General features: G+C 49.9%; 3 protein-coding genes across 10 annotated transcripts; 2 read left to right on the top strand and 1 right to left on the bottom strand.

The window, feature by feature from the left end:
* Positions 1-776: 776 nt before the first annotated feature.
* Positions 777-27816, top strand: LOC111073363 (transmembrane protein KIAA1109 homolog). Of its 5 annotated transcripts, none has more exons than XM_022365643.2 (22): positions 777-1469; positions 5323-5602; positions 5663-8807; positions 8874-9077; positions 9144-9699; positions 9757-10034; positions 10110-10233; positions 11910-12490; positions 14801-15137; positions 15201-16421; positions 16481-16645; positions 16714-16915; positions 18431-18542; positions 18681-18796; positions 18861-19646; positions 19713-20571; positions 20635-21256; positions 21323-22252; positions 22314-26028; positions 26095-26295; positions 26362-26492; positions 26565-27816. In XM_022365643.2, exons 1-22 carry the CDS (start codon positions 1356-1358, stop codon positions 27306-27308), a joined length of 15423 nt encoding a protein of 5140 aa, XP_022221335.2. In that variant the 5' UTR covers positions 777-1355; the 3' UTR covers positions 27309-27816. The 5 variants fall into 5 exon arrangements, with proteins under 5 accessions (XP_022221335.2, XP_041449891.1, XP_041449890.1 ...); XM_041593957.1 differs by having other exon boundaries at positions 16714-16966; positions 18741-18796; XM_041593956.1 differs by having other exon boundaries at positions 16714-16966; positions 21323-22249.
* LOC111073365 lies at positions 2860-4722 on the top strand. Of its 2 annotated transcripts, none has more exons than XM_022365648.2 (2): positions 2860-3907; positions 4671-4722. In XM_022365648.2, the coding sequence occupies exons 1-2, from the start codon at positions 3144-3146 to the stop codon at positions 4720-4722; spliced, it is 816 nt and encodes a 271-aa protein (XP_022221340.2). In that variant the 5' UTR covers positions 2860-3143. The 2 variants fall into 2 exon arrangements, with proteins under 2 accessions (XP_022221340.2, XP_022221341.2); XM_022365649.2 differs by having other exon boundaries at positions 2861-3907; positions 4677-4722.
* Positions 12569-14366, bottom strand: LOC111073364. 3 transcript variants are annotated; one of them, XM_022365647.2, is made up of 5 exons: positions 14228-14366; positions 13985-14162; positions 13164-13938; positions 12864-13110; positions 12569-12760 (listed from the first exon to the last, which is right to left on the bottom strand). In XM_022365647.2, the coding sequence occupies exons 1-5, from the start codon at positions 14294-14296 to the stop codon at positions 12686-12688; spliced, it is 1344 nt and encodes a 447-aa protein (XP_022221339.2). In that variant the 5' UTR covers positions 14297-14366; the 3' UTR covers positions 12569-12685. The 3 variants fall into 3 exon arrangements, with proteins under 3 accessions (XP_022221339.2, XP_022221336.2, XP_022221338.2); XM_022365644.2 differs by having other exon boundaries at positions 12570-12814; positions 14228-14365; XM_022365646.2 differs by having other exon boundaries at positions 12571-12814; positions 13164-13923; positions 14228-14364.
* Positions 27817-27941: the final 125 nt, after the last annotated feature.

The raw sequence follows: 27941 nt of genomic DNA, 5'->3' as shown, positions 1-27941 counted from the left end.
CGATTCTGGCTTGCCTAACCAGTAAGTTAATGTACATTCTTTATTTTACAATAATATTTTTGATAATAAATTGTTTGTGCAATGTTTTTCAGACTCTGATTTTAACCGCCTGTATCAGGCAGGCTCCGGTTTTCACTTTCACAAAAAAAAGTGATTTACTTTTCAAAACGAAAAGTCAGTCGCTCCCGCACTCGTAAAACGCAAGACTTTTCCGTTTTTAAAACGGCAAAAAATTCTTCGCCGAATTGAAAAGTAATTCTTGATTGTAAAAGGAAAAAAATTATGACTAATGATGCATTGACATGAATTTGAAACCATTCCCTGGGCAATTGAGCTTGTGCCCTTATTATAAATAATTTTTATTTAAACCAACCTGCATCTGAACAAATTGGTCAGGGCAAGAACAAAAAGTGAATTCATCTTAACAGCTTTGGCAGCCCGATTTGGCTATCGATAAATCTCTGTTAAACATAACAGAGGCATTTTTGTATGAGCTGGGTATAACAGCAGTAAATTTGGCGCTTAACAGTACAAAGAGTAAACAAATTCAGAAATGTGGATTCCAGAGCGCCTTGAAATGAAAAGTGTTTAGCTTGCAATGTGATCTGGGATCTATAGTCAGGACACAAATGTTAGCACCATCAGACAAGACAAGCAACATACCAACGGTTACTTTTCTAGTATCTTTCGACAAAGTATATTTCATTTCGGTATTTCTGGGCGTCAAACGGTATATTTTATTGATAAGTCCGCGGTCACACTGCTAACGAACAGCTGTTCCAAAAAAGAAGAAGAAGCGCGACAAGATGGGAGTGTTTTCGTTTGAGGCGAAATAATTTGTATTACTTTCGCGCTAAATAGCTAGCCATTTATTACTAAATCTAGTTTATAACGTGATCTGAGTAGTTAAAACACATCCCAAACAAAACGTCAGCACCGCTGATTCAATGAAAGTGCACGAAAAAGTCGAAGGAAAATTTAAGACACTTGCGACAACGACCTCCAATACAAATACAAAGTGGGAAAAATCGAACAGTATATGTTCGTGCGTGTGTGTGTGTGTTTTTGTATATGCGTGCCCCCATAGAAATAATAAATTTAATTTAAAATCAAATGCATGGCACTGCAGTACACCATTAATGCTATACTAGCCACTAAATATGATATGATGTTGCTTATACATATGTGTTTATATGTACATATAGTGTGAATCGATAATGTGCAACAATGATGATGAGCAATCAACAGCGATAAGTGCAAAATTCCATTAACAAACAACAACAACAGCAACAAAAACAACAACGAGAGAGGTCGTAATTCGATCCATCCACACACAGAACACACACACACACAACATGGAAGTGGAGGAAACAAGCGACGATGTCTTCCCGCTGGGATTTCTGGAAGTCGGCACCTGGAACAACACCCACAATGTTGCCTTCAATGACATGAATCTGGATGCGCGAATGGTATGGAATTACGTATAAAAATAAGATTTATGAATAGTAGAGTATACAATATGAGCGAGTCTTGGATGGTTAAACTCGGTAGATGAACAAGGGATTGTCGGAATTTGAAAGATTGCTGGCTAGGCTGAATTCAGAATTGATAGCGCCCATACCATGGAAGATCTCTTTCAGTCCAGCAATCTATCGAACAGGATAAGGTGGTGCCACTGTCACTCTCATATACAGGGAGATACAATACACTACATACATCTCAATTAGGTCGACTGCACACAAACACACCTCAAAACAGAATAATAATAATATGTGTATTCTTATGTATGTAATCTGATTAATATACGATGGTATGGGTATATGAATCAACCGACGAATGGCTTTATCTGCACGGCTCATGGACTGATTGCTGCCGTTTAATAGTCCCAGACCCCGTCAGACCGTCAGAGTCACAGTCACACTTTCCAGCGGTTACATTCCCCGCCGCAGTCGGCAGTCCCTTAGGCCGTTGGAGCTCTCACTTTGTGCCCCGGCGAGTGGGCTTATCAATCATTGTGATTTGGTCATTGACACACACACACAGTGCTTGCTGCTTCTCTGTTCGTACTATCCCCACTGGCTGTATAGATCCCAGAAGACCCAGAACAGAACCCAGTCGTTGCTCGCTGATAAGTCATTCAGAATATATGTACATATTCCCGCCCAGTCATAACCTTTTGTTCCAACTATAAAACGAAGCATATTTTCCTTTGGACATTAGCACAATATCAATGTCTATTTATGCATACAATATATGTAGATCAGGTTTCAAAATTATATGGCCATATAGTTGATGATTTTTTCTATGGAAACTAGTGCCTCACTTCTGAAGATATCTGTTTAGAGTTCATGTTTCCCTAGGCGTCATTCGTTTGGCTCGCTGTAAAAAGTTCCCATTTACATACGGTCACAAACAGAGAACATTCCCGAGTCATGAGGAATTCTGGCCACGATTAAAGGAAATTACTTGCCCCGTAAAAGATGTCCAAATGAATCTAGTTTTATGAATAACATAAAATGTTTTCATTTGAAAGCGACTTGTAGGCTCTGCCTATGAAAAATCAGAATGATGATGATTAAATGAAGGTAGATCTGTATTATTCATATTTTATTTATTTTAAGCACAGGATAGATAACAGCCATAGCGGTTGATATTCCCTTTTTTTTATATTAAGTTACTTTTAACCGTGATTAGTTGAAAGATTTATTTGGCCTCCACGTCTGATGCGGGTTAACGCCACCTCCTAATTTCAAACTTTGTTACATAGTTTCCTTTTCAGTTTATAGACTAAATACTGTCAAACGGGCCAGCTAGCAACTCCGAAATATCTAGGCTGGAAAAATCTCAGTTCAATCTCAGTTCAACTCAAACCCCGTCTGATGTTCATGTACATTTAATTCGTCAAAATTTTTTCCCTTATTTACAATCAAAAAAGTATGATTCGAATGTCAAAAATCGAGTAACAAACAATAGAACGAACGCTGAACGAACGCTTTTAATTTAGCGCTACGTTTCATTCAAGAACGCGCCTAAATTTCTGGTTTTTTCTTACCTTTAAACGTTTTTTGTTTGTTTGCTAAATTCATTGTAAATTATGATGTCACTGAGGTTCATCGTGGGCTGTGCACTGCAACGCCAAGGGTATGCTGGGCCGTGCTGTCTGCAGCAGCAGCAAGTCCTCAACAAATCTTTGCCGCTTGGCCAGCAGAAAAAGCAGCCTACCAGAACCCACCTTTGTGGTGGACGATCCGCGGGAGATTGAACTGTCGGATGAGGAGAAAATCGGTCCATGTCATCCCAATTTTCCGTCGCTTCAGTGTCCGGAGATGTTCCTGTTCCCGCAATTGGTGGCGCCGGCTAACCATGACCACAATAAGACGGATCAGATGTTCTTGCTGAAGAAGAACGGTGTGATGTCCCGCAATGGGCAGCGCCTGTGCAGAGACTTTGAGTTGACGGTGCAGCCGATGCCAAAGCTGCTGATCTCCTATCTGAAGTCAATCTTCTACCGCAACTGCGAGGGCTATCAGGGATTCAGGGACTCCATGAACTTCACCACCATCAGCCTTAAGTTCAACTGCGATGTGGACCTAGCCATCAAGAGCTTCCTCGAGCTGGCAATCAAAGAATCGATGAGCCTCGCAGAGGCCAACTACTGGGTGGATTTTGTGAATCCGTACACGGGACGGGCACACAATGCACCTGCCGCCCCGGAACTCTATAACTGGCACAACTTAGGACTGGCGGGCCAGCACTGGAACTACGAGATTGCTAATGGCTGCACCATCATCAAGGACGGCTTCGAGAATGAATTTACGGGCACCATTTACACCGATGCCCCCATACATATCATACGGAAATGGTGTTGCTCTAAGTGTGATCTTGATCTGAAAGATCTGGTCAATCTGTAAGTTTGATTTTAACAAACAGACATATTTAGGAGTATGGTTAGGTATTCTCGTTTTGCTCACCTGGACTTGATAATTGATTGTAGCCCTTCGAAGACACAAATGTAATTCAAACAATTTCTGTCAATTAAATTTCGCAAAATTTTCAAAAAAGATCTTATTTACCTATATTTTTTTATATTCATTTCTGTGTGTCCTCTGGTCAAGCCCACACTCTGGCGGTGAGACCGTCGAGAGTGCGTACTAGACCCCTGCAGGAAGATCATGAGTCCTTCCTTCAGTCAGATTCAGATCACCCCGAATCACTAAAAGCCGAGTGACTGTAAGAAATTTACCAGTATGTACGTATATTTATGTACGTACATATGTCCAGTAAAATACAAATTTATGAACAAAAAACAAACAAAAAACGACGTTCCCTGTTGAGAGTAGCTGCAGTGACCGCGACTCTACTTTTATACCCGTAATCAGCAGCATACACATATATATGTGATCATATGATTTGTGTGGAATCTTTAAATATTTTATCTGTTAAAATGTTTGTTGCTACATCTTTCATCTACATCTCCTCCTCCTCGTACAGACAGACATGGCTGTATCGACTCCGTTACTGATGCTGATCAAATATGTATACTTTACGGGGTCGGAAACGTTTCCTTCTGTGCATTAAACACATCCACTTTTACCACAAATCTAATATACCACTTAACTCTTCGAATTCGGTTATAATAAACAAAAAACGAATAAAGAGTTGCCTTTAAGTTTTAGATCATATTCAAGCACTTGTGTGCTATCGTTTTGCTCAAAATACTGAGAATATTTTATCCAGGCTGAAAAAAAATTCTAAAACTAAGGAAAATGTCCGATTCGAACTACGACGACGAGCCCAACGAGTCGGCTGGTGAGCGGCTCTGGGGATTGACAGAATTGTTTCCAGAGTCGGTTCGTAACACGGCTTCCAAAGTCGCCAAAGCAACCGTGACGGGCGTCCAGAAAGTGTGCAGTGGCTCATGGATGATAGCCACAGTCCCTCTCATTCTGTTCGGACCCATTATCTTTGAAATCGAGCGCAACCACGGAATCAACCAAGTTTGGATTTAATTAAAAGGAAATTAAATATATATGAATTACTGAAGATAAATATTTTGAAAAAGAATTTGCGATGTTTAAATTATTTTATTGGGTCAGCCGTGTTATGTGGTCGTTATTGCGTTCACGTCCTCAGAGGTCTTACGGACATCAACGATAAAGCGGACGCTCTCATACTCTTAGTTCGATTTGGTTGACCTTTGGCATGTCGCACAGCTTCAGTCATTGCATTCGCCGGTATTCTTTTAGGATATTCTTTCAGGAATATATATTTGCTTTTCTTTATTTAAACTGCCTCGATCGTTCCTCTGATCCTTTCTATTAGATATGGCTACTCTGTTCGCTGCTGACGACCATCACCTGGGTGACGTACATCACGTTCTACAACCATCGTGTGATCGGGATGCTCATAACGAAGATAGCCAATCGATGGTTCATCAAGGGGGCATACTTTAAGATCGGATCCGTGTCACTGAATCCGCTGGCGGGGAAGATAATGTTCCGGGACTTTGTGTACATCAGCTACGATTACACGGTGCGGGCGCAGGATGGATACTTTATATTCCGCTGGTGGCGCTCCTATGTGCCCAAGGATGTGTCCGAGGGTAAGCAAAGGAGTCCAAAAATGTCTTAAATATATTTATTTATTTTCCGCCTTCCCGCAGATCTCTCGCATTCCGATACACGTCTGTCCGTTCAGTTGAATGGCTACGAACTGCATATCTACAATCGATCCGATCTCTACGATAAGCTGGAGAAGACCTTCGGGCTGGAGCCGTCGCTGCTGATACCCACGGATGTGCTGAGCAACGAGGAGCGGAATAAGCTGAAGGAGCACAACATGAATCTGGAGAATGCCCGTCAGAGTCAGCGGGTGAACAGTGTTAAGAATTCGGAGGCTATGCAGGCCACCACGTGGCGGGATCTCATACCGGTCATCAAGATTGACATCTGTTCGGGTCGCTTTGTCTTTGGCAATCGTTTGACGCCCACCACACTGTCCATATCCGTGGAGGAGGCCCACTGCACGTACAGCACCAAGCCGGCTGTGTGTCCTCTCGATCATTTCATGCATTTTGTGAAGGCCAAGGTGGAGAACGCCAAGGTGCTCTTCTGTCCGAGTCCCAAGTACACGGGCCTGATTGACGAGCCCCCACGGTACATGGGCGAGGGCTTTGTGGTGATGATGTCCAACCAAATGGATCTCTATTTCTATATGGATGAGCCGGGTGTGGTGCCCGAGCAGCCCGTGCAGATAATGCTGCCCAATGGCGATGTGGTGGAGCCCTCGCCGCCTGTTTGGGGCATCAATGCGCACTGCCTCAAGGGCACGGACTTTAGCTACGGCCCATGGGCCGACCGACAGCGGGATCATTTGTACAAGTACTTCTATCCATCCGATTGGAAGGAGGGGGAGATCACACCCACACCCCAGCCGGGGGAGCTGCGCAGCTATCAGTCTTTCGATGTGACGCTGTGTGTCCTGAACGAGGCCACCATCGACATACTCTTCTCGAAGGAAAAGGAGACGAATGCCATGCACATCACTGTGGGCCCGGCCTCCTATGTGGAGGTGACCATCCCCTGGATCACGCTGCCCGACGGATATACATCCAAGATCCAGGGACAGCTCTTCCATGTGGAGGCCACCACCTCGCTGCAGTATCGGAGTCTCGCGGAATTCGAATCCCTGGAGTACAAGGTGCGCATCCATTATCCAACCAAGTGGAATGCACCGCAGGACTGGAGCGTATCGCTGGCCGGGTGCAAGACGAGCGCATTTATTGTGTACAAGCACAAGTGCTTCTTCCAGGACCTCATCGAGGACTGGGCGAACAAGGCGCGGCCGGATATCCTCAGCTTTGTGCCGTACACGTGCAATTTGAATATCCGCCTGCACGAGTTCGAGATCCTGATGCTGTGCAACGAGTACAACTGGATCGACTGCAGCAGCGCCAATCAGGAGAACAATCATCTGGCCTTCTGCGGCGATGTCTTCGAGATGAGCTTTGCTCTGCCCTTTGACGATTTCCTGCCCAAGACGGTGACGCTGAAGTTCTGGATCCACGGCGAGGGCCTCGACCTGAGTCTGTACGTGCCCGAGGTCTCCTCGGTGCGTCCCATAGTTTTAGCCATAGACGAGAATGCAAGACTGTTGACCCGCGAGGGTAAGCTCTGCCGTCGGCCGGAGCTCTACACGAAAAAGTGGCGCAAGATCTGCCAGCGGTCCGCTGGTTGGATCGACTGCTGGGCGGTGCCCATCCTGGCGCTGTCCATTCAGTATGTGTATCATCCGGTGCCACCGCTGGGACCCGATCCTCAGGCGGACATCACCACGCCCGAGAAGGAGGAGATACTCCTCAGTCCCATGCGCATACCCAAGGTGCGAAAGTCCCCAGTCAGCAGCTGGCAGCAGCCCCCGGAGCAGTTTAGCAAATTCGATCCGGGCACCCTTCCGGCGGATCATGTCACCGTGGAGCTGGAGATCGGCAGCTCTGTGCTGATGGCCTACGGCAATGTGCTGCGCAACTTTATCAGCCTGAAGGAGAACATTTTCGGCGAGGATCAGAGCTTCACGGACATGGAGCAGTCGAATGTGAATCTCAAGGAGCCACCAGCACTCAATCCCAAGGATCAGCTGCTGGCCAAAGAGAAGGAGCTGGCCAACAAGTCCATCTCGGAGGTGCAGGTGCCCGAGGAGAAGCGAAAACCTTTCGATCCGCGTCTCTATCGGCCGCTGGAGGTGATGGTGTCCGTGATTGTGCACGACATTCAGGCGCATGTGATGAAGAACTGCAACGAGGACGATCCCCCCTGCCCGGTGGTGCTGATCGAGCGTTTCGGCTTCGAGATGAACAAACGCTACCACGAGACGACGCTCCAGGTGCTCGTCAGCCCCTCCTATCTGCTGGCATCCGACAGTGTCCAGCGGCCGCAGCGGGAGCAGCACATCAATCAGGGACACCTGCTGCTCTCGGCCGTTCAGGTGCGTGGCCATGCGATGTTCAGCAACGAGGGATGCGCCCTGGACGAGGACACGCTGGAATATTCGTGGCTGGTCGAAGTGCAACTGGGCAAGCTTACCGGCAAACTAACGCTTCCGCAGCTCGTGAATGTTGTAACGGGGCTGGAGACGCTCATTCTGCTCGCCATCGACCCCGAGAACTGCCTCAAGTCGCCGAAAACGGTGCGGAACTGCCACCACGGAGTGCCGAGCAATCTGTGTCCCCAAACCAAGGAGGAGAAGAAGTACAAGTGCCCCTCCTCGGAGGACATCAAGTACAAGATGACGAGGGTGTCGGTGGATGCCGTCGATGTCTATCTGATAGAGAGCGGCACGGCACTGCATGCCTGGATATCGCCCATTCGCCTGGCCAACTGCAATCTGCACGGCCAGCGGGTAAAGTCGGGTATCTCTGGTCTGTTGCCCTCCATTCTGCTGCGTTTGTTCATGCTGCATGCTACCACGCCATCGTACAACACCAACACCACGGGCAGCAATCGCTCGGGCAAGCTGCGTCGTGCGGACCAGGACTCGCTGAAGTCTCAGGATCATGCGCCGCCGCATGCCAAGGCTGCGGGTAAAAGGAGCTCCAATTCGTTTTCCCAGTCGCGTCGCGACTCACGAGATGAGGCCACGCGCAGGCTGCGGGATAGCTTCTCGGAGCCGCAGGCCAAGCGCACCCCAGAGACGGCAGATCTGTCCGAGAATTGGGTGGAAGTGGGCTGCACCTCCCTGGGACCCATACTGCTGGAGGGAGCATCGGCACTGCCCATACCCGATCATGAGCTGCATCTGGTGCAGCACAAGTGAGTGGGAAATTTACATTTAGTGGTCATCCTTTTAAGCCTTTCCTTCATTTTTCGCTCGTCCAGTTTCCTGCGCGAACACGATGCCAAGTTCAAGCGTTTGTGGTTCTTGTGGTCCAACAACGGCAGTGCCTTGTCCTCCAGCACAGAGATCTCACGCTGTGGCTGCATCGGAGGCTGTGCTTTCTTTGGCAGCAATCGGAATGGTCAGAAGTTCTTTAAGCCCACGGCACAGGATGTCCATGACAATTACAACATAGCGCGTTACTTGTGAGTGTCCCTGACCAGATCGAAAGAATGAGCCAGAGTATTACTTACTTCCCTTTGCCCCAACAGCATCATCAATAACAACAAGGACTTTGGCTTCGGCGAGAGTATACTCCACCAAGGACAACTGGTCTTCCACACGCCCCCCTACAGCCTGCACTGTGTCTCACTCTACGATGCGGCCGATTTCAATGGCAAGGGTCGGCTGTACAGGCCCGCTGGGGGGGATTTGCGGAATGGCGGAAGCCTCAAGAAATCGGAGCACTGCTCAATGCCAGACGGCACAAAGTTCAAGATCGGAGGCTGTGCCAGTGCCGCTGTGGAGAAACCAGAGCTGAGCAGCCGCCACAAGTCACGGGAGAGCATCGGATCCCCCAACACACTGGAGAGGCGCAGCAAGCGGTATCCCTGCACGCGCCAGACCTCCGTGGAAGTGCCCTATGCCCGCCTGCTGGATAGCCCCTCCAAGAAGCTACAGCTGCAGCAGCATGAGGCAGCTGCAGGCGATGCAGGCGTAAACATCAAGCGACGCGGCTCCGATTCGAACAGGCTGCGAGTGTCGCCGCCCAAGACTAGCATCTCGGACTCGCGACTGACGGGCGAGGCGCTGGATGATGAGCATGAGGTGGGTCAATCCTTCAATACACAAAAGAAACTAAAACTTGAGTTTGTTCCCCTGCAGATGCCCGATGAGATGTCGCATTCGGCACCGCATTCGCATCCCCTGGAGTTTGAGATTGCCGACATCGCCCTGCATTGCCAGGCACTGGGCGAGCAGCTGCCGCGAGAGGTGCAGCGCACCATATCTTTGACGTCGGAGAATCCCTCGGAGATGTTCTTCTCCGCCGAGGAGGACATATCGAATGTGATGTCGCAGCGTGGATCCATGAAGCAGCGAAACAGTGCCAACAGCGGATCCGTTGTGCTCTCTGGCAGAAAGCGTTTCTCTTCAGATTTGAGGTTGATTATTACGAGGATTACTTGAGGATCATGTATCAATAAATGTAATCCGCTTTCCCTTTCCTTTTCGTGCAGCATTGGTGCTCAAAACGAGAATGGCAGCCACACGCTACCCACATATCGCAGCGATCTGGAGATCCATGCACCCCCCGATGGCAATAAGACACTGCCCAAGCGGCCGCAGAGCACCACAGAACTGGTAAAACTAAAGAGCGTTTATGTGTCCTATATGCTAGGGAGATTTATTCATTAACTATAATATATACATACATTTATACACGAACCGCGTTTCGCTTTGCTGCTTTTGAAGCCAAGTTTTGTATCTGCCTTTCTGTGTCACCATTTCTCCAAAAATCTCACTCGGCAAAAGAAAGCGGCATAAAAAGAGATTCTGAATAACTCTGTCCAATGCATGCTTTGGTCTTTAAACCTAAGATCTATCTTAACTATCTATCTATTAGTATTATTATATTTATCTAATACCACAGTTCCATTAGCAGAACACTGGATATTCGTGGATGATTTTGGTTCAAAGCAGTACTTTCGGTTCATTCCTTTTGAAAGATAGATTTTCACCTATTAATTGTACTTTTCCTATAATACTTGATATTTCTGATTAATAGAAACGAAAAATCAACTATGCATCATTTCGATCGAGCTTTTCTATGTAAAATACTATTATTCGAGGCGAGTGCTCTTTGTTCGTGTCTTATAAAACGACTGCTGCTATAACTGTTGAAATTTTTTATCAATATTCATCTAAAATCATGTTTATATGTTTATATTCAAAACTTTCTAGTATTTCATTGCGAAAAATACCAAAATCACTCATTGCAAATTTACCTTTTCGCTTATGGGAAATTTCTACTGCAAATCAACGTCATTCTACATCGGTACTACATCGTAAAAATACTAGAATTACTCATGGGGTTTGCTCGTGTCGAATGTATCCTTTCACTAATGGGAAATTTTCTAAGACAACAAAAGTCGTTCAGCGATAATTCCGATAACTTTCGATTAACTCAGCGTACAAAAACTGTGTAGCATTTCACTTAGTGGAAATTTGTACACGGAATCAATGTCATTCAACGAATGTGCGTGTCTCAGTGGAACAGGGCTGGTATATAACTCTTAAGTGACGTTTTCTCAATGTTCAGTTAACATTCAATCTCCTTACTTCTCTTAACTGAACATTGAGAAACCGTGCCATAAATCTGTAACTATAAAACACACCTAAATTCTATTCCTCTCCTCAAAATTCCTCGATCTTCATCTTAAATCAAAAATTAATTAACCAACAAACAAAAAATAAAAACCAAAAACAAATACAAAAAAACTCATCCAGAACGAAGACGCGAGACGCATTCACGGTCTTGCCACACCAATAAGAAAACAAATAACAAATATCTCATCACGACCTGAGTACCGACATTTTGTTCATGATGTGAGTAGTTCTTAGTTTCCAACTGAAACAAACAAAGAAACAAAAGAAAACCTCTTAGACAGTAGAGCCACAAAATCTCAATGTATCTGTAGATGTTTATTAATTTGGTGCAAGATTTTCATATCTATAGATTTTCCGAAAAAATTTACATACGATTTTCAGGTGATGGACATTTGCATGGAATGTCTGTCAGACAGTTTTAGTGCATGCATCGATTGGTATTCTGGTCTAATCTCTAATCCTAATCCTAACTAGTCCTAGGTTGAGTTTTTTCGCAACCTTACATGAAATTTTCTTTCCATAATTCTTGTGCTTGCGCCACTTTCTGGCTTCTGGCTTCTGCCTTCTGGCTATTATTTAGTTGTAGATTAACCACAAAGCGAACTCCTTTAGTAATCTCTACGTTCTCTTTTCCACTGACTGTTCCACAGGCGGACTCTCGCGGCTCCTCGTCGGGCACTCCATCGCTGTCGTCCAACTCCTTCATCTCTGCCATGTCATCGCAGGAGGATGTGGCTCTGGTGAATCTCCATCAGCAGGTCAATCGACCCATCATTGACTCGCCGCTGCTGATGGCCAGCTATCTGAATCATTTGTCGCAGGTCAAGTGCTTCAATTGGAATGCCTGCTCCTTTCCGCTCGGCCCGGATGTCTTCTCCACGCCGCTCTTCAGCGAGAACGAAGATGGAGGTCTAACCTACATTGGCAGCAAAATGTTGCCCCACTTCGATCTGTACTCGTGCTGGCGTGAGATCAAGGTGGTGCCACGCTACGAGAATGCCACGGGAAGCAACAGCTCGGCCACATTCATGGGTGGACCCAAGTCCCATCCCTGGGATCCCAGTGTTCTGCTGAAGGAAGAGGAGGCGGACAAGACCACAAATGGCTTTGATGATGGCGAGTTTATGAGTCTGCAGGCGGAAGGAGGCGCAGCCTGTACATCTGTGGTGGCCAGGCTAAAGGGACAACTAAACATCTTTCTCACGCCGCTTCTGCTGGAGGGATTGCAAAGGTTCGTATATTGAGGAAATGTTGTACAGAGAACATCAATCATTTGGTTCATTATTCACATGGAAAATCGATTCACGAGTAGACAAACAAACAAGCTTTCTGCTTTATCAATTTATGGGTTAAAAAATATAATCACATTTATAATTATCGTGATAAAAACAATTACGCTTCACGGTTTTAAACATCAACATAAAACTCAACTTCGCTTGACGCGCAAGTGAGCGGAAATCGATTCTTGCAGGGCCTCCATATCGTCATTGCTCTGACCGCCCTGATCGCGTGGAAAGGAGTCCATTAGCTTTTTCATATAGGTCTCCTTAGAGTTCTAAAGAGGCGTGGTCTATAGTATGGACAGATATAGGATCAAAACTCACATCTGGCGCATCGTCCGTTCGCTTGTTCTCTCGCTTCATTCGCCTGAAGTCGAAATATTCATTGGGATCCTGTCCCCCCTGGCTGTCGCTGTTCATTTCCTGTGTACGCTTCTGCAGTGTAAGATTCTCGCTCTGGCTGTGATCCTCCCGTAGCCTCTGCTCGCCAAGTTCGTTCGGGCTCTCGATGTTGCCGTTCTCCATCTGGATGAGGTAGCGCATCGGCTCCCGCTCATTGCTGGCCAGGAAACTGCAACAAAATTAGTACCGAAATGCAAATGGAAACGTGTGTGAATGGCCAACCTGTCGGCAGCAGTGAGCTGTGGTCTCTCTTCCATGGGATCGTAAGGGATCGGTTTCTCCTGCTGTGCTTTGGCATGCTTTCGCTTTCTGTGTGCCATTCGCGAGAGACGATGCCGCTCGTAGGTTTCTGTATGCTCCAATGGAGCCTCCGCCTCCTCCTCCCCCTCGGCAGCCATAGGTTTCCATTCACCCTGCTCGACCGGATCTTCCTTTAGTTCTCCATCCAGAAATGGCATGAGAATCTCCTCATCCAGTTGCTCGATGCCGGCCAGCTCTTGGGGGGGAACGTAAGCCGAGGACCCATCGGCCCTCTCCTCGTCGTAGTCGAGTGGCGAGTGCTTCCACATTTTGGGGTAATCTCTTTCGCGGAATCTCTCCAGACACTCGAAATCATCGGCGTTGCAGTCTTCATCGCTCTTGACCGTCGGCTTGGGCTTGCTCGGCTTTTTCTTGGTCTTCTGGCACTTGGACATGTCGACGGGAGAATCCATGTTTTCGTCGTCCGGCTTGTTCTTGGAGGAAGTTTTCTTATGGGGGCACTCTGATGTTGAATCGGGGGGTTCACAGGTGGTTTGCCCAGTTTTCAAGCGTGTGGAATTTGGGCAAGGCGGTCGCTTGGTGCAGAGATTTTTGGGCTTCTTCTCCTCACCCTCGTCCTCGTCCTTGCAGCCATCATCGAGATGGTCCTCCGAGGCCAGAAGATCGTCAAAGACCTGCTCATTCGAGCCCTTAGCTTGCCTGAACTGGTTTCCTTGACTTGCTTGCTTTGAAAGGCCTCTCCAACAGGTGATAAAATCTCATTCTCATCTGCAAACACTCACCCTCCGAGTCCGTGTTGGCATCTTCATCGTGATTGCTATGCTCATCCAATAGCCTGTCCAGCCGGTTCAGATCTTCCAGGGATAGACCGTCCAGGGCAGCCTGAACCTCGCCATCGGTTAGGCCTGCTGTCAGATCAGGATAGTTGTGTGGTTCAGAGTATCGCTGAGCATGTTGTGCCTGTGATTGAGTCCATGGATTAGTTTGGGCACAGAGATTCCTCCAAACATGGGATGGATACTCACCATGGGATACGCGTGCAGTAATAAAAAAGGAACTATGGAATATAGCAAATAAATGCGCAATAAAAGCATTTTCTATTTATGAAACCTGAATTTATATATCTTATGACTAATTGCAAAGCCTACTTGGGATTTCATTTTATTATTTGTGCGTTGAAAAAGTTACGGTTCAGTTAGTAAACCTTTTTAGTTATTAATATTCGATTTATGTTCAGTTGAATATATTTACAGTACCTGCAGTTTATTGTTAGGTATCGAGATAGGTTCCAGAATTAGTTCACAGATGAAGGTTTCGATCGAATTCAAGACAAAGTCATTCAAGGCTAATTGCAAGAGCAGGCGAGCCGATGGCCTACGCGTATCCTCAATGCAAACGAAGCTTAGAATGAGAGCAAAAGATAGAAAAAGTAAGAGCGCCAGAGCAGCTGGAATGCTGCTGCCAGCTGAAAGCGAACGATAAAAGTACAGGACTCTTATGTGACAATAGTTCGGTTCTTACTTCAGGCTACGCCATTAGCTATTTCCTATGTATTAAATGTATTAAAATATTTATCCTATTTTTATATCCCCTTCCAGAATGGTTGAGGCTGCCATACCCACCATACAGTCAATGCACCTGCTCTCAGTCGTTAACTTCATTCACACGTCGTGCATTGCCAAGGTGAACAACGACAACATACTGAAGAGAGACCAGAGCCTGAGCTACTGGTCGCAGGTGCACTCCAACTCGAAGCGATCCACCACAGAGCGACATCTGCAGGGACCCGGAGACTCGTTCCTCAGCGATGTGTACGAGGAGAGCATTTCGACCAAGACACAGGGGCTGATTGTGCTGCCAAAAGTCAGCATTACGATGCTGCAGTCCTCCATTGTGGAGGAAGTGATATCCGTGGCAGCTCTGGACAATGTTCAGGTGAGAGTTTTTGCGCTCTCGAAACGAAAACAGAATTAAACAAATTAAACATTTGCTTGGCAGGATCTCAGCTGCGTCTCGCTGCTGACCTTCTACATGGAGGGGATCTCCACCAAGTTCCATTTGGGCAAGACGACGCGTGCCTCCATGCACAACGTGTACATCCAGCAGACGGTGCAGTCGGGCAACAGCCACAAGAAGGGCGGCATTATGAAGGGAACGCGTGCCCTGCTGGCGCACCTTTCCTCACAGACGCGTCCGGACAATGTCCAGGGGGAGCCCATTCTCATAGAGACATCCGAGAAGCAGCTGGAGGAGCTCGTCATCACCCTCGACATTGGACGGGCGCATGCGCAGCTGCGTCGCCTGAAGACGGAGGGCCAGTCCTGTGCCCAGGACTCACCCATCATTGTCACTGCCATTCCGGAGCACAAGAGCAAGGTGCTCTTCGAGTGCCTGAAGATGCCCGAGAGCACGGGCATCGAGAGCATCGGCTACATCATGTTCGAGTGCGGCCTGGAGGGCGTGGGCGTGAAGATCGTGAAGCGTTCGCACTTTGAAAAGTCCGAGAACAGCAAGGAAGAGCTGGCCGAGATGGCGGGCGCAGGGGGCGAGGGTGTGTCCGCCAGCGGCGGCTTCAACCTCAACGATCTTGTGGGTCAGGGTGGGTCAGGCAACGAGGGAGGGGCAGCAGCAGCCTCCTCGGATGCTGGTGCCACATCCAAGGCGGAGGCCGCCTGGCGCATGATCACCAAAAAGCCACCCACACCAAAGACCCCCAAGGAGAAATTCCACCACGGCCTGGACAACGTCATAGCGGGCGAGAGCTCCACCTCTGGGGCTGACCAGCGGAAATCCACACCCAAACCGCCAGACGAGGATGTGGAAAAGGGACCCACGACGACAGGCAATCCGGGTGCTCCCAAGAGCGGGGCAGCCGGTGGCAGCAACTCCAAGGATGCCTACGACAAGGTGCTCTCGAACGTCAAGGAAACCGACAAGACCTCCTCCTGTGTGATCGAACTGAAGGCCGTGTGGTTCAACTTTGCGGCACCGCCGTGTGTGCCTATCACGCGGAAGATCGATCTGACGCGTCTCGACTGGAACCTGCTGAGCACTGCCTCGCCCGCCATCACCGCCTGGATGAATCCCAGCAATCGGCTGGCCATCAAAGTGGTAGCCGTGCTCAAGGCGCTGCACACGCGACAGACGGCAGTGGCTGCCTGCCTCATGGCAGAGGCCATGGACAACGAGAAGATCCAACGGAATCCAAAGATCAAGAAGGTGAGGCAACATTTTTTTATGCTTGAGACTGACCTGAAACTGCAACAATACTTCTGTAGAGTCGCTATGCCAACAACTATACGCTGCTGTCGAAGACGCTGCAAGAGGATCCCAGCTGCCAGCTGTGCTACATTATGCAGAAACTGGTCCTGGACGAGGGCGTGCAGCGCATTGAGCCGATCTTCAAGCAGGGAGATGTGCCGCATCTGAACACCCTGCGACAGGTGAGAGCCGCCCTCAATGGGAAGTGTCTCTTTTCTCTGAGCAATTTTATGACACGATTCCTTTGCAGGGCATCATTGTGCTGAGTCGCCAGTGGAAGAATACCCTGTACAATCCGATACTCTTTGAGCATCAGTACAAGAACAAGCTGGCGCGTCCCATCAATGTGACATTCTCGTTTCCGCAGAACGAGGAGGAGGCGGAGAATGATGAGTGCGAAGGTGATGTTGAAATGGGCGCCTATGCGGGCGTCGGCGAGAATCCGGAAGAGAGTGAGAATGCTTTATTACTTGGGCAAACACAGCATCATCGAACTCACATTGGTATTTTTTTGATTAACGCTCTCTCTCTCTCTGGTTTACTCTCTCTCTCTCCTCTTAACCTAGTTATATGTATAGTTCTCTAACCTGTGTCCCTCTATCTCTATCCCTCCTTTTCCTGTTTCCTATTTCCACTCTTTTTGCACGTTTTTTTTGAATGTGTGTTCTCTCTAGTTACTCCCTTTGTTTATATCTCCTTTGTTTAGCCTTGATCTACTCTGCCCACTATTTTCCCTTCAATTTTCCTTACTTCTAAATCTCTCTCTCTTTTTACACTCCCCCCTCTCGCACACACACACACACACACACACACACACGTTGTCAAATGCTTTAAGTGTTCACACTTCATATGTTGTTTGATGCTTTTGCGTTTGCACTATACTCGTACTCGTACTCGTACTACAATACAAACTATACTCTATTCTATCCTTTCTGGCTATAATCTATCCTCTATATAGAACTAAATTTATAACTATAAATGTGTTGTACACTAAACGGAACTTCTCAGTGGACACAAAAACGAACTAAACTATCGTAAAATGTTCGTAAAAGGACTTTGAAATGGGTAAAACTTTGCAAACGAACTCAGAATATAGCATTAGGCGAACAAAAAACCAAGCGACGACTAACGTCTCGCTAAATTATTGAAAAATATCTTTAAAACGTGGGATATGTGGCTACAATCTTAGAATAGTTTTGTTAAAGATATAATACGACCCTGTGAGGCGGCACTGTTTGTGCTTTCTTCCTCCATAGAGTGAAGCGCATTCACATAGAGATATCACTTACATATATCGCTAAAAATCTTTTATGAGCTTAACTTTCCCTGCGAACAGCGACTATTGATTAATATTTTTATAGTTTTCGGATAGTTTTTGATACTTTTACACGTTTCAGTTTCGCCACCAAGTATGCAGCATGTAGATGTGCCAGTTTATATACGGAAAGTAAAACAGAACTTTCTAGTAAAGCTTCCTTCCATAGGCCTTTGGGGCAAGCTTCTTCTGAATGTGTCATAATTCTCTAAACAATTCTAAAGGGCATGTGAGCAAAGAAACTGAGAATGAAATTTAGTTTCAGTTTCCACCGCCAGCAGTCATAGCTAATATGTGTGAGAGCAGGTCTCCACACATCCAGTCAAATGCACTCATGACGCGGCTCAACTCGAACATAGCCTAGCCAAAGGCCTTGCAGAAAGTTATATAGTTCTATAGCTAGTTCTATCAATGGTGCATATATATATATATATATATATATATACCGAATGGTACCGATACTGTTACAGATGTTTTGGTACACTGGCGTTATAATCGTATACTCGTACATGTGATATATGTATGTGTGCTCTTTTAACACGTTCGTTTACTGTACAACCTTCCAAACACAAAAGTGAAGAAAAATATCAGAAATCGGAAATGTGTGCCAAATTATTACTCATCAAATTCCCTATATCCTTCACATCCATAGAAAACAATCAATATGGCGGACTCTCGTATAGCCATGAAGCGGGAGGCCACCATGGAGCTGCCTCCCAGCGTTCGACCTCAACCTCACCGAACATCCATAACCCGCGTCGTGGGTAAGTTTTCATCTTTCCCAGTACATGATCGGGAATTGCTTACTCACAATTGCTTCTCATGCCTGCCATTTGTTGTTCTGCGCTGCATCTCTGCACCCCTGCACCCTGCATTCCTGCTGCATCCGCGCTACGCTTTAGGCTGAACAAAGTGCACAGCAAAGCCTCGAATTATTCACACGGCAATTCATCTCGTTCCAGCATACAAATGTTGCCCATTATCTCGGGGCTGGTGGAGAAGCAAGTGCCTGAATTTGGTATGTATCAAAAGAACATCCTCCAAGGGATTCCTTGCTAATATATACATAAATCCCTCTGCAGAGTATGGAGCGCTTCAGGAGGGTTCTCTCAGTTCCACCAATTCGGTGAACAAATTCTGGCTGGGTGCCGAGAGTCACAAGGAGGATCTCTACTTCTGGATGGCCAAGCAGCAGGACAACAAAAAGAAAGAGCACTTGGCCGAGAAAGAGCACGCTCGTCCCGCGCCACCGAAGATCCCTGGACAAACCCATACGCGCAGTGGCATTATGCAGGATTCGATCAAGCTTTTGGATGCTCATTTGATCTTTGAGCCGCTGCTCACCTGCCTGGGCGTGATGCCCCAGCAGATGATCAACAAGTTCTCGAATGCAGACATCTCTTCGCTGGAGAATTTCGGCACAAATCTCTCGCTCATCGGCACTTTCGATTCCATTCGCGTGGACATTGTCGTGAGCGAGGCGGGCGACAAGAAGAATCCAGCCCAGAAGCCAGCAAAACTGAACAAGAAATCGAATGGCAGGGCCTCCATTATGATGGACACACCGCTGTTCCTGTGCGAGCGCGTGGGCGTTGAGCTGGAGGTGCTGAAAATGTCCGATGGAGCGGTGGATCAGGCCCGACAGAATGTCATCTACATGTCGCGGCGACAGCTGAAGAAGCACACGAGTACTGTGATCAATTTCAATCTCAATGTGAGGTTCATTTCGCAGCAGGTGAACATGCCGCTGCTGCGGCTGCTCCATCAGATCTGCAACATGTATCAGAATGTGAAGGATGCCCAGAATGAGTTCCACGATCACCCAGAGCTGAGCAAAAAGAGTCAGACCAAGGATGAATGTAGTTTGGGTGAGCCTTCATTATGCACATAACATTTAAAGCAGTTCCTTAAGAGTTTTCCTTCTTCTCCTGCAGCTTCGGAGCCCACGGATATCCTCGGCTTTAATTCAGTCTCTGAACGGTTTGGCCATGGCGAGAGCTATTCGGATGAGCGCTACGACAAGTTCAACGAGACGATGCCCACAATGCCAGCGGCTCGTACGCGTCCGGGTGGCCTCGCGCCCATCATACAGTTAACTCCGTCGCCAAATGCCAAGAATCGTCCACAGAGCTTCGCCCAGAAGCTGCGCTCCACGGGCAAGTCGGTGAAGGGCAAGCTGGGCTACACCAATCTCAATGAGTCGAGTTCGTCGCCTCTGCGGGACAGTCCCACCATGTCGCTGCACGAGCAGAACATCCTCAAGCTGGCCACCGAATCGAAGGCCTCGCTGAACGGCGGCTGTGCCACCAGCATGAGCGGCGACTACCAGAACACTCTGACCAAGGGCATGTCCTCGATGGCGCCCCTCTTGGAGACGCCCAACTGCTGGAAGACCATCTACCATCTGCTGGAGCTGTACGGCACGATGCCAGAGACCAAGACTGTGGTCCAGAGGAGCTCCCTGAATGAACACAAGAAGCCGTCGGCGTTTGTCAACGATGAGGATGATTTGACCAGTGCGCCCACTCCATTGCCGCAGCATCGCGAGATGCTGATCATCGATGGGCCGTCCCAGGAGCGAACTCGTCTGATTGTCTTTGGCGTGGCCAAGATCCACAAGACCCGACTGCTGGCCACCCTCTCCGGGCTCAAGCTCGAGTCGGAGATCACCACGCTGAACAGCACGGCCACGTGGCGCAAGAAGGCGCGTCCCGTCAGCCTCGAATGCTCACTCACGGGACAAGTGGGACGCGCCATGATTGTCCTGCTGGAAGGTGTGGCTCCCAGTCAGCAGTAAGTATAGCAAAAGGACACCCCCTTATTGTAGGGCATGGCTAACTCTTGTTTCGATTGCAGAACGGTGGTGAAGGTAACGGTGGGCAAGAGCCAGACGCTCTACTCGAGCCTCTCCAAGCGTGGCAAGGACAAGAACAGCGGCCTGCTCTCGATCGGTGCTGTTAACATAGACATCCCGCAGCATCCGGTGGCCCTGCACGGCATGATGACGCGCAGTTCCAAGCAGCTGTCGTCCACCATCCAAGAGCTGCGAGTAAAACGCAATTCGGGTCGCTCCACACTGCGTTCGTTTACGGCCGAAGAGCCAGAGTCTCCATTCCATGCCCGAAACTCGGGTGGCGCCAGCAGTGGCGCGGGTGTGGCCAGCGAAATGCGCGAACGCACCGTCTCCGGCGGCGGGGGGGCACAGCAGCAGCCGCAGCAGGCGGCACGACGTGCCGCTCACATGGCCCAATCGAGGGCGGGTGGAGCGGCGGCACAGCATCAGAATGGGCTGCTCCAGCCGCTGGTCATGCAGTTCAATATACTCCTGCAGAGCCTGTCCATCAATGCCGCTCTGCTGCCCTCGCTGCAGGCCCAGTATCGCATGAATCATGTCAGTTCCATGGGCGTCACGGGCCAGAGGGCGAAATTTGTCATCGACTTGCCCACGCATACGCTGAGCTTCAACACGAAGATTCAGGTGAGTGGGAGGGCGGGGGATAGCTCTGTGCTCAGATCGTCGATAACAATTTGAAATTCCTTGCAGAACGAAATGAATCTGCCATCGGAGGCCTGCATTGGGCTGCCGCCCGTCCATGTGCTGGCCGAGTACATTCCAGACAATCGCCAGGATCAGACGGAGAGCATCGAGGGTATTGTGCTGCGGCAGGGTGGCTATGTGAATGCCAGTGCGGAGATTGGCGAGTTCGAGCGCTGCCTGACCACGGATCTGCTGAACCACTTGGTGTTTGTGCAGAAGGTTTTCATGCGCGAGATCAACGAGGTGCTGCAGAAGGTGTACGGCGGGGAGAAGCCCGTGCCGCTGTGGACCGAGGAGAGTGGCGACAGTGCCAGCGTGCAGGAATCTACGCTCAAGAGGATTCTCTTCTCCATCAATATATCGATGAAGAGGATTCAGTTGACGGCCACCACGCCCTGCTCGTCGGCAGTGCGCTTCGAGACGGGCACCCTGGAGCTGCAGCTGTCGAATCGCGTCAAGAATCTGGGGGACATGAGCAATCGGAAGCTGTTCTTCAAGGCGCACATTGACTTCAATCTGTCGCTGGGACAGATCATCCGCAATGTGATCTTTGACGAGGCGGAGCCGGAGTTCCAGCAATATGCCTTCTTCCACACGACCATCGGCCTGCGCAATGCCTTCCAGGACGAGCTGCTCAACGAGGACAAGGAGCTGATTCTGCTCACGTTGAAGCGACCCCTGGTCTACATCCAGCCGATAGCCGTGGACAAGGCCATATTGGTGTGGCTGAACTACAAGAACGCCTACGAGTACTGGGCCGAGAAGCGGGCCAATCTCTGCTACGAGCACAGCCAGGCGACGGCCCAGCAGCAGCAGCAGGTCTTTGATCGCGTCGCCTTTGGCCAGATAGCAGGATCGAACTTGTCCACGCTGTTCCTGCAGCTAACTGTCGAGGATATGGGCATATGCTTGCCCCTGAAACAAGTGAATACTGTGGTGGGTTCCCTCCGGACTACATTTCAAGCATTTCCTAATTTTATTCAACTCCTCTTTCTAGTCCTTTGGCTCCCGTTCGTATCAGGATTTCGATGCCAAGGGAGCCGTTGTCATCACGCTGGAGAACACCATCATTTCGGCGTGCAATTCGGGCGCACTGGTGTCCAAGGGCAAGTTCCAGGGACTGTGCCTCCGATTTGCGGATGATTTTGAGACCAATCTGGATGACTGGAAGCCCACCAGCGGCGAGCCCATTATGAACGTGTGCGTGGTGTCCGAGGGCACCTTCGAGGTCTGCTCCCGCACCACCGCCGCCAAGAAGGGGGAGAATGCCAAGTGGCTGCTGAATGTCAAGTGGCAGATGGAGGGCGTGGACATCCATCTGGACGTGAACATTGGCAAGCAGCTGAGTTCGTTGGGGCACACGCTGACAATGCTGACGGGCTTCGAGGAGGAGGACACGCAGATGGAGTCGCCGGACAGCGATGAGGGGGATCAGAGCTGCCGTGACACGTACGTGAGGCGTCGCGGGGAGTTCGACAACCTGCCCGCGTTCGTATTTGATCCCACCATCGACTCCAAGAAGCGCTCGTTCATGATGGAGAAGGAGATGGCCGAGCAGCTGAAGATTATCAATGATCTGAGGACGCTGGGCGCATCCCACAATACGGTGGCGCATGAGGAGCGGCGGCTGCAGGAGCTGCAGGCCATCTGCTACAAGTACTTCCGGCGCGACATGATCCAGAAGTGGAAGCGCCCCTCGCTGCGGAGATCCCTCAAGAACTACAGTCGCTCGCATTCGTATATTGGCGGGGGAGTGGGAATTCCCGGAGTGGGTGGAGTGCCCCCAACGCTGGACAACGGCAGCCACAGCTATGCGGGCCGAAGACTGGACACCATTGCCTCCAACGATGAGATCTCCAGCCTGCAGAGCACACCCGCTTCCTGTCACTCGCGCAGCGCTTCCCTCAAGACGGCCGGCGGAGGAGGAGTAGCAGGAGGAAGTATTGTCAATGCGCTGGGCAGAGTAACCTTCACAGAGGCCATGCGCCAGACATCGCTGCCCAATGCGGACACGGACACGGAGACGGCGGACAACGAGCTGGATTGGCGCGGCGACTGCACGCCCAGCGAGATGGATGTGGATGGCATATCCGTGGAGATGCGACGCAAGCACGGACACGGCCAGAAGCAGGCCGAGCCGAACATTGACTTTGAGCTGGACGTCAAGGTGCTGGTGAACTCTGGCAAGTGTGTGCTGCACACCAAGGACACGGGAGAGGAGCGCCAGGGCCAGGGCTATGCGGCGGCAGGAGCAGCCGGAGCTGCTGGAGCGGCTGCCTCGAGCGTCAAGTCGCATAAGCGGGAGCGCAGCATTGGCAACGACTGGGGCAGTCCGACGCCATCGCGCAGACAGCGGGACAAGAGCAAGCTGCGCTACAATGCCAATGCGCTGCTGGCGGATCTCACCATCTTCCACATACCCGGACTGGACGTGAAGCTGCACTACCAGTCCAAGACCCTGGCGGAGCAGGCGAATCATCAGCCGGATCCAGCGACAGCAGCCACGCCGCACGGACCCCGACGGATAGGCAGCAAGCGGGCCACGCTCTGCGCCTGGATGACCCTGCAGAGCATACCCGAGGAGACAATCATCTCGCCGCACATACTCGAGTTTCTGGAGCAGACACTGGAGCCGATACCCGCCCGGCAGCCCAGCAGTGTGCCCCAGACGCCCAACCTCAATGCGGCTGTTAATCTGGATATTCTGCCAGCCAACTATGTGACATATGCCTCCTTCCCAGTGGATGTCATCGTCTACTTCCACATGCAGCCCTCCACCTTCCGCTTTAGCTGCCTGCCTGTGTCCCGCGTGGAGTGCATGCTGCAGCTGCCCAGTCTGGACATTGTCTTCAGTTCGAAGCGCAGCAGCGAGGAGGAGAGCTCTGGCACCCACACGCACCCGGAGCCGCTGCCGACGGGCGGCTTGAGTGTCACCGGGTGTCTGGCTGACTTCAATGTGTTCATCTTCCATCCGTACGGCGGCAAGAAGACCTCCAAGGAGACCCAGTTCTCGCCCCTGAGCGACAGCGAGCGCAAGGATTCGCTCAGCATCAATGTGGAGTTTGTCAAGTTCCATATCACGCGCTGCCGCAAGGTCTACATCGAGCCGCTGCCCAGCTCCAAGCGAGGCCTCGACCACTCGCGCGCCGTCATTCGATTCTCCACCATCGTTGACATTGGCAGTGCCAGCTTCAAGTACGACATGCGGCGGCTGACGGAGATCCTGGCCTTCCCCAAGGCATGGTACAGGCGCCGCATTGTGCGACGCCTCTTCCTGGGCGATCTCAGTGTCCACCAGCAGCAGCAGCAGCAACAGCAGCAGCAGCAGGCGAACGGAGGTGGAGCGGAGACACCCACGGGTTGTGCGCCAGCCACGCCCACACCCAGCGATGATGCAGGGCGGGCGAAGGAAAAAATGCGTCTGGACTTTGATGCCCAGCCGACGCAGCAGCAGCAGCAGCAGTTGGGACACTTTGGAGCTGTGCGCAAGCTAAAGAATCTGGGGAAATCTTCCAGTGCCGAGTCCTCGGGCACGCCTCCCTCCGAGAAGAACCAGATCACGTCCTGGGAGACGCTCGTCCTGTTTGCCGTGAACTTTACGAAGCTGAATGTCCAGATGAACATCGGGAATGTGTGCGGCAACGTGGTGTGGCTGACAAAGGACTTCCAGTCGGACGGACGCCTGTCCATCGGCAGCACCGGCTACAAGAACATGTACGCGGGCATCTACCTGGGCGGATCAGCGCTGGATGCCAAGGGTGGCATTGTGGGCGGTAGCTTCGAGGTGAACAAGATCAACAAGCGGTTCCACATCAAGGAGGAGGCTGGCATGGAGCCCTACCATACGCTGGGACTGAGCTTCATGGCCCTGGAGCTGCGACTCGACTACATGGGCACCTCGGTGCTGATGACGCGCATCAGCAGCTTCTCCGCGGCCATGAAGGACGAGTGGCGTACCGCCTCCCAGGCAGCGGCAGCACCCGCTCATGGCAAGGATCAGCCGCGGGCTCTGATCTTCATCCACGGCGATCTCAGCTGGGATCAGCTGCAGATCATGATCTCCAAGTCGACGACGGCGGATATGCTGAAGATGTACTTCAAGCTGGAGGAGTTCTTTACGCAGCAGTTCAAGTCCTCCAAGCGGGTCTTCTCCAGCCTCGAGCCGCGGCTCCAGGATCGCACGGCCAGCATCAAGCGCCGGCAGCAGCACAAGAAGAAGCCCAACGGGGAGCTGGCAGCACCGCAGGGCGTGCCCACGGGCATGATTGGTGAAAACACGGATGCCCGACACCACCGCCACTGGCAGAAACCCCTGGCCCAGGCTGTGGGTCTGGTGGTGCCCTCCCTGGTCACCCGTCTGCCCCGCCATGGCAACGTCTTGGGCGGCACAGTGGAGCTGCGCGGGCAGAACATCTCGCTGGCCTGCTTCCATGGCATCAACTTCAAGTCCAAGTCTTGGGCGCTGTTCAGCCTGAGGTCTCCCTCGATTAACTTTGCCACGGAGGCGCGACAGATGGAGGAATCGGGCTCCCATGAGGTGCTGGTCACACAGACGCTCACCTCCTGCCTGGGCCAGAGCACCGAGGTGCAGCAGCAGCAGAACCACTCGATGGCCATCGTCAGTCGCATCACGCGCAACATCATCTTCCCGCCACAGTTCAAGACGCTCAACGAGTGGTTCCACTATGCGTTTGCCAACAGTGAGATTGATGGTGAGTGCCGAGTGCCCTCGCAAATTAATGTCACTCACTTCTGATTGTCTTCTCTTCCATTTGTAGCTGTGGATCGCTTCCCCATCATGGAATGCGAGCGGGAGATAGCATCCAATTCGATTGAGCGAACGCGCGCCTCTGGCAGCAACAGCTCCGCCAAGGCACAGGAGCACAATCACAATCGGGAGGTTATCTTCGCTTTGCCCAGCCTGCAGCTGCATTTCAAGACTGAGCACAAACAGGGACCAACCACACCAGAGCCAAGTGGTAAGCATCCACTTTGAATCCTCAGATATGAATCCTTAACTGGCAACTCGATTATCTTTCTTACAGAAACGAAGCCAGAGGTTTTGTGCAGCTTCATAACCGAATTCGATGATCACATCTTTGTGACCGTCGATGCGGATGCCTTCTTCTTCCTGCACGATCTCATCACCTCCTATGTGACTGAAAAAGAGAAGGTGGTAAGACTTTCCTAGGGAGATTTTTACATTGGGTCTAGCAGTTTATTTATTTGTATTTCCTTTCTTTGCCAGATTGGAGCTCAATCGGCGAGAGCTGCCTCGCCCAATCTTTCGCAGAAGACCAACCTGAAGCCGTATCTGACGGACGAGATACTCAAAGAGAAGAGGAGCTCTTCCAACACGAACCTAACTGCCCAGGGCAGGCAAATGAGCGCCAGCAAGAGCAGCCTGGAGCCGCTGCAGGGCAGCCACACGAACCTAGCGAACTCAACGACCAATGTGTCAGCGACAACAAATACGACGGCGAACACGGCCGCAGCCGCAGCAGCATCATCATCAGCATCGTCATCGACGACGACCACAACGACAGCGACGGCACCTACAAACGATGTCAAAGATGGAGGCACACAGCCACAGCAGCAGGCAAACGCAGCAGCAGCTGGTGGCTTGGAGGCATCACCGCCGAGCTTTGATCTGGAATCGTTTGTGCGCGACTGGCGGCACTTTGAGTGCCAGACGTGGCATCTGGAGCCAACAGTTCGGCTGCTCTCTTGGGCGGGCAAGTCCATCGAGCCCTACGGCGTCGACTACATACTCAATAAGCTGGGCTTCAGTCATGCCCGCACCACCATACCCAAATGGCTGCAACGCGGCTTCATGGACCCCCTGGACAAGGTGCAGGCCCTCATGATGCTCCAGTTGCTTTTGATGGTGCGGGAGAATAAGGTGGAGAGGGAGAGGGAGCGGGACAATGGCAGTGGCAGTGGCAGCGCCAACGGCAAGCAACAGCAAAATCATCGACCACCAACGAATTAGCATCCATGGCGTCTATATATGACAAGTGACAATTATCCAAGTCGTTCGTTCGTTTAAGTTAAGTAGAAATGTATAGATTCTTCACCCATGTAAAGTTTTACATAATTTATTGTCCCGGCTATCTCTCGTCCTGGCTTGGTATGCTTTCTACTCGCGGTATTATTTTTATTTGGCCAATAAGGCGGCTTCTTCTACTACTACTACCCACATATGTATATCCTTGTATTGTAAATGGTTTGCTCTCGTTTCCCCATCTCTATTGTTTAAGCGTAATAGTATACTCATTTTATAGGTGTGTGTAAAGTCAAGTGCTTTCGTGTAATTTGCTCAATTTTTGCGCTTTGTAATTATCATTACAGGTTTTTGTTGTTTTAAGGATCTACATACATAGATACTCGTACATACATACATATATCAGGCAACAATGAGCAAAGCAATTGTGTTTAAACTATAAGTAGCTCTAATTGATTATACAGAAATATACAATGCGAACAGAAAACTGCGAATATATTTTATTATTTTTCATTTGATGATGTGCTCCCAGAACCTAATAGGGCATGACACGATACGGTTGGGCACAAACCAAACAAACATGAGAATATTTTATAGTTTTCCCATTGAAATACACTGGAT

Source organism: Drosophila obscura, unplaced genomic scaffold (genome assembly GCF_018151105.1).
Source record: "Drosophila obscura isolate BZ-5 IFL unplaced genomic scaffold, ASM1815110v1 contig_200, whole genome shotgun sequence".
Lineage (NCBI taxonomy): Eukaryota > Metazoa > Arthropoda > Insecta > Diptera > Drosophilidae > Drosophila > Drosophila obscura.
Note: the sequence above shows the minus strand (reverse complement) of the source record. Positions and strands in the feature narration are given on the sequence as shown.

Coding starts and splice junctions, on each gene's coding strand:
- LOC111073363 (XM_041593954.1), top strand. CDS start 1,356: ATGGAAGTGGAGGAAACAAGCGACGATGTCTTCCCGCTGGGATTTCTG. Junction 18,543..18,680: donor ATCCATAACCCGCGTCGTGG/GTAAGTTTTCAT, acceptor GCTACGCTTTAG/GCTGAACAAAGTGCACAGCA. Junction 20,572..20,634: donor GGTGTGGCTCCCAGTCAGCA/GTAAGTATAGCA, acceptor TTTCGATTGCAG/AACGGTGGTGAAGGTAACGG.
- LOC111073364 (XM_022365644.2), bottom strand. CDS start 14,296: ATGCTTTTATTGCGCATTTATTTGCTATATTCCATAGTTCCTTTTTTA. Junction 13,939..13,984: donor TGCCAACACGGACTCGGAGG/GTGAGTGTTTGC, acceptor CCTGTTGGAGAG/GCCTTTCAAAGCAAGCAAGT. Junction 13,111..13,163: donor CAGCTCACTGCTGCCGACAG/GTTGGCCATTCA, acceptor ATTTTGTTGCAG/TTTCCTGGCCAGCAATGAGC.
- LOC111073365 (XM_022365648.2), top strand. CDS start 3,144: ATGCTGGGCCGTGCTGTCTGCAGCAGCAGCAAGTCCTCAACAAATCTT. Junction 3,908..4,670: donor CTGAAAGATCTGGTCAATCT/GTAAGTTTGATT, acceptor GTTGCCTTTAAG/TTTTAGATCATATTCAAGCA.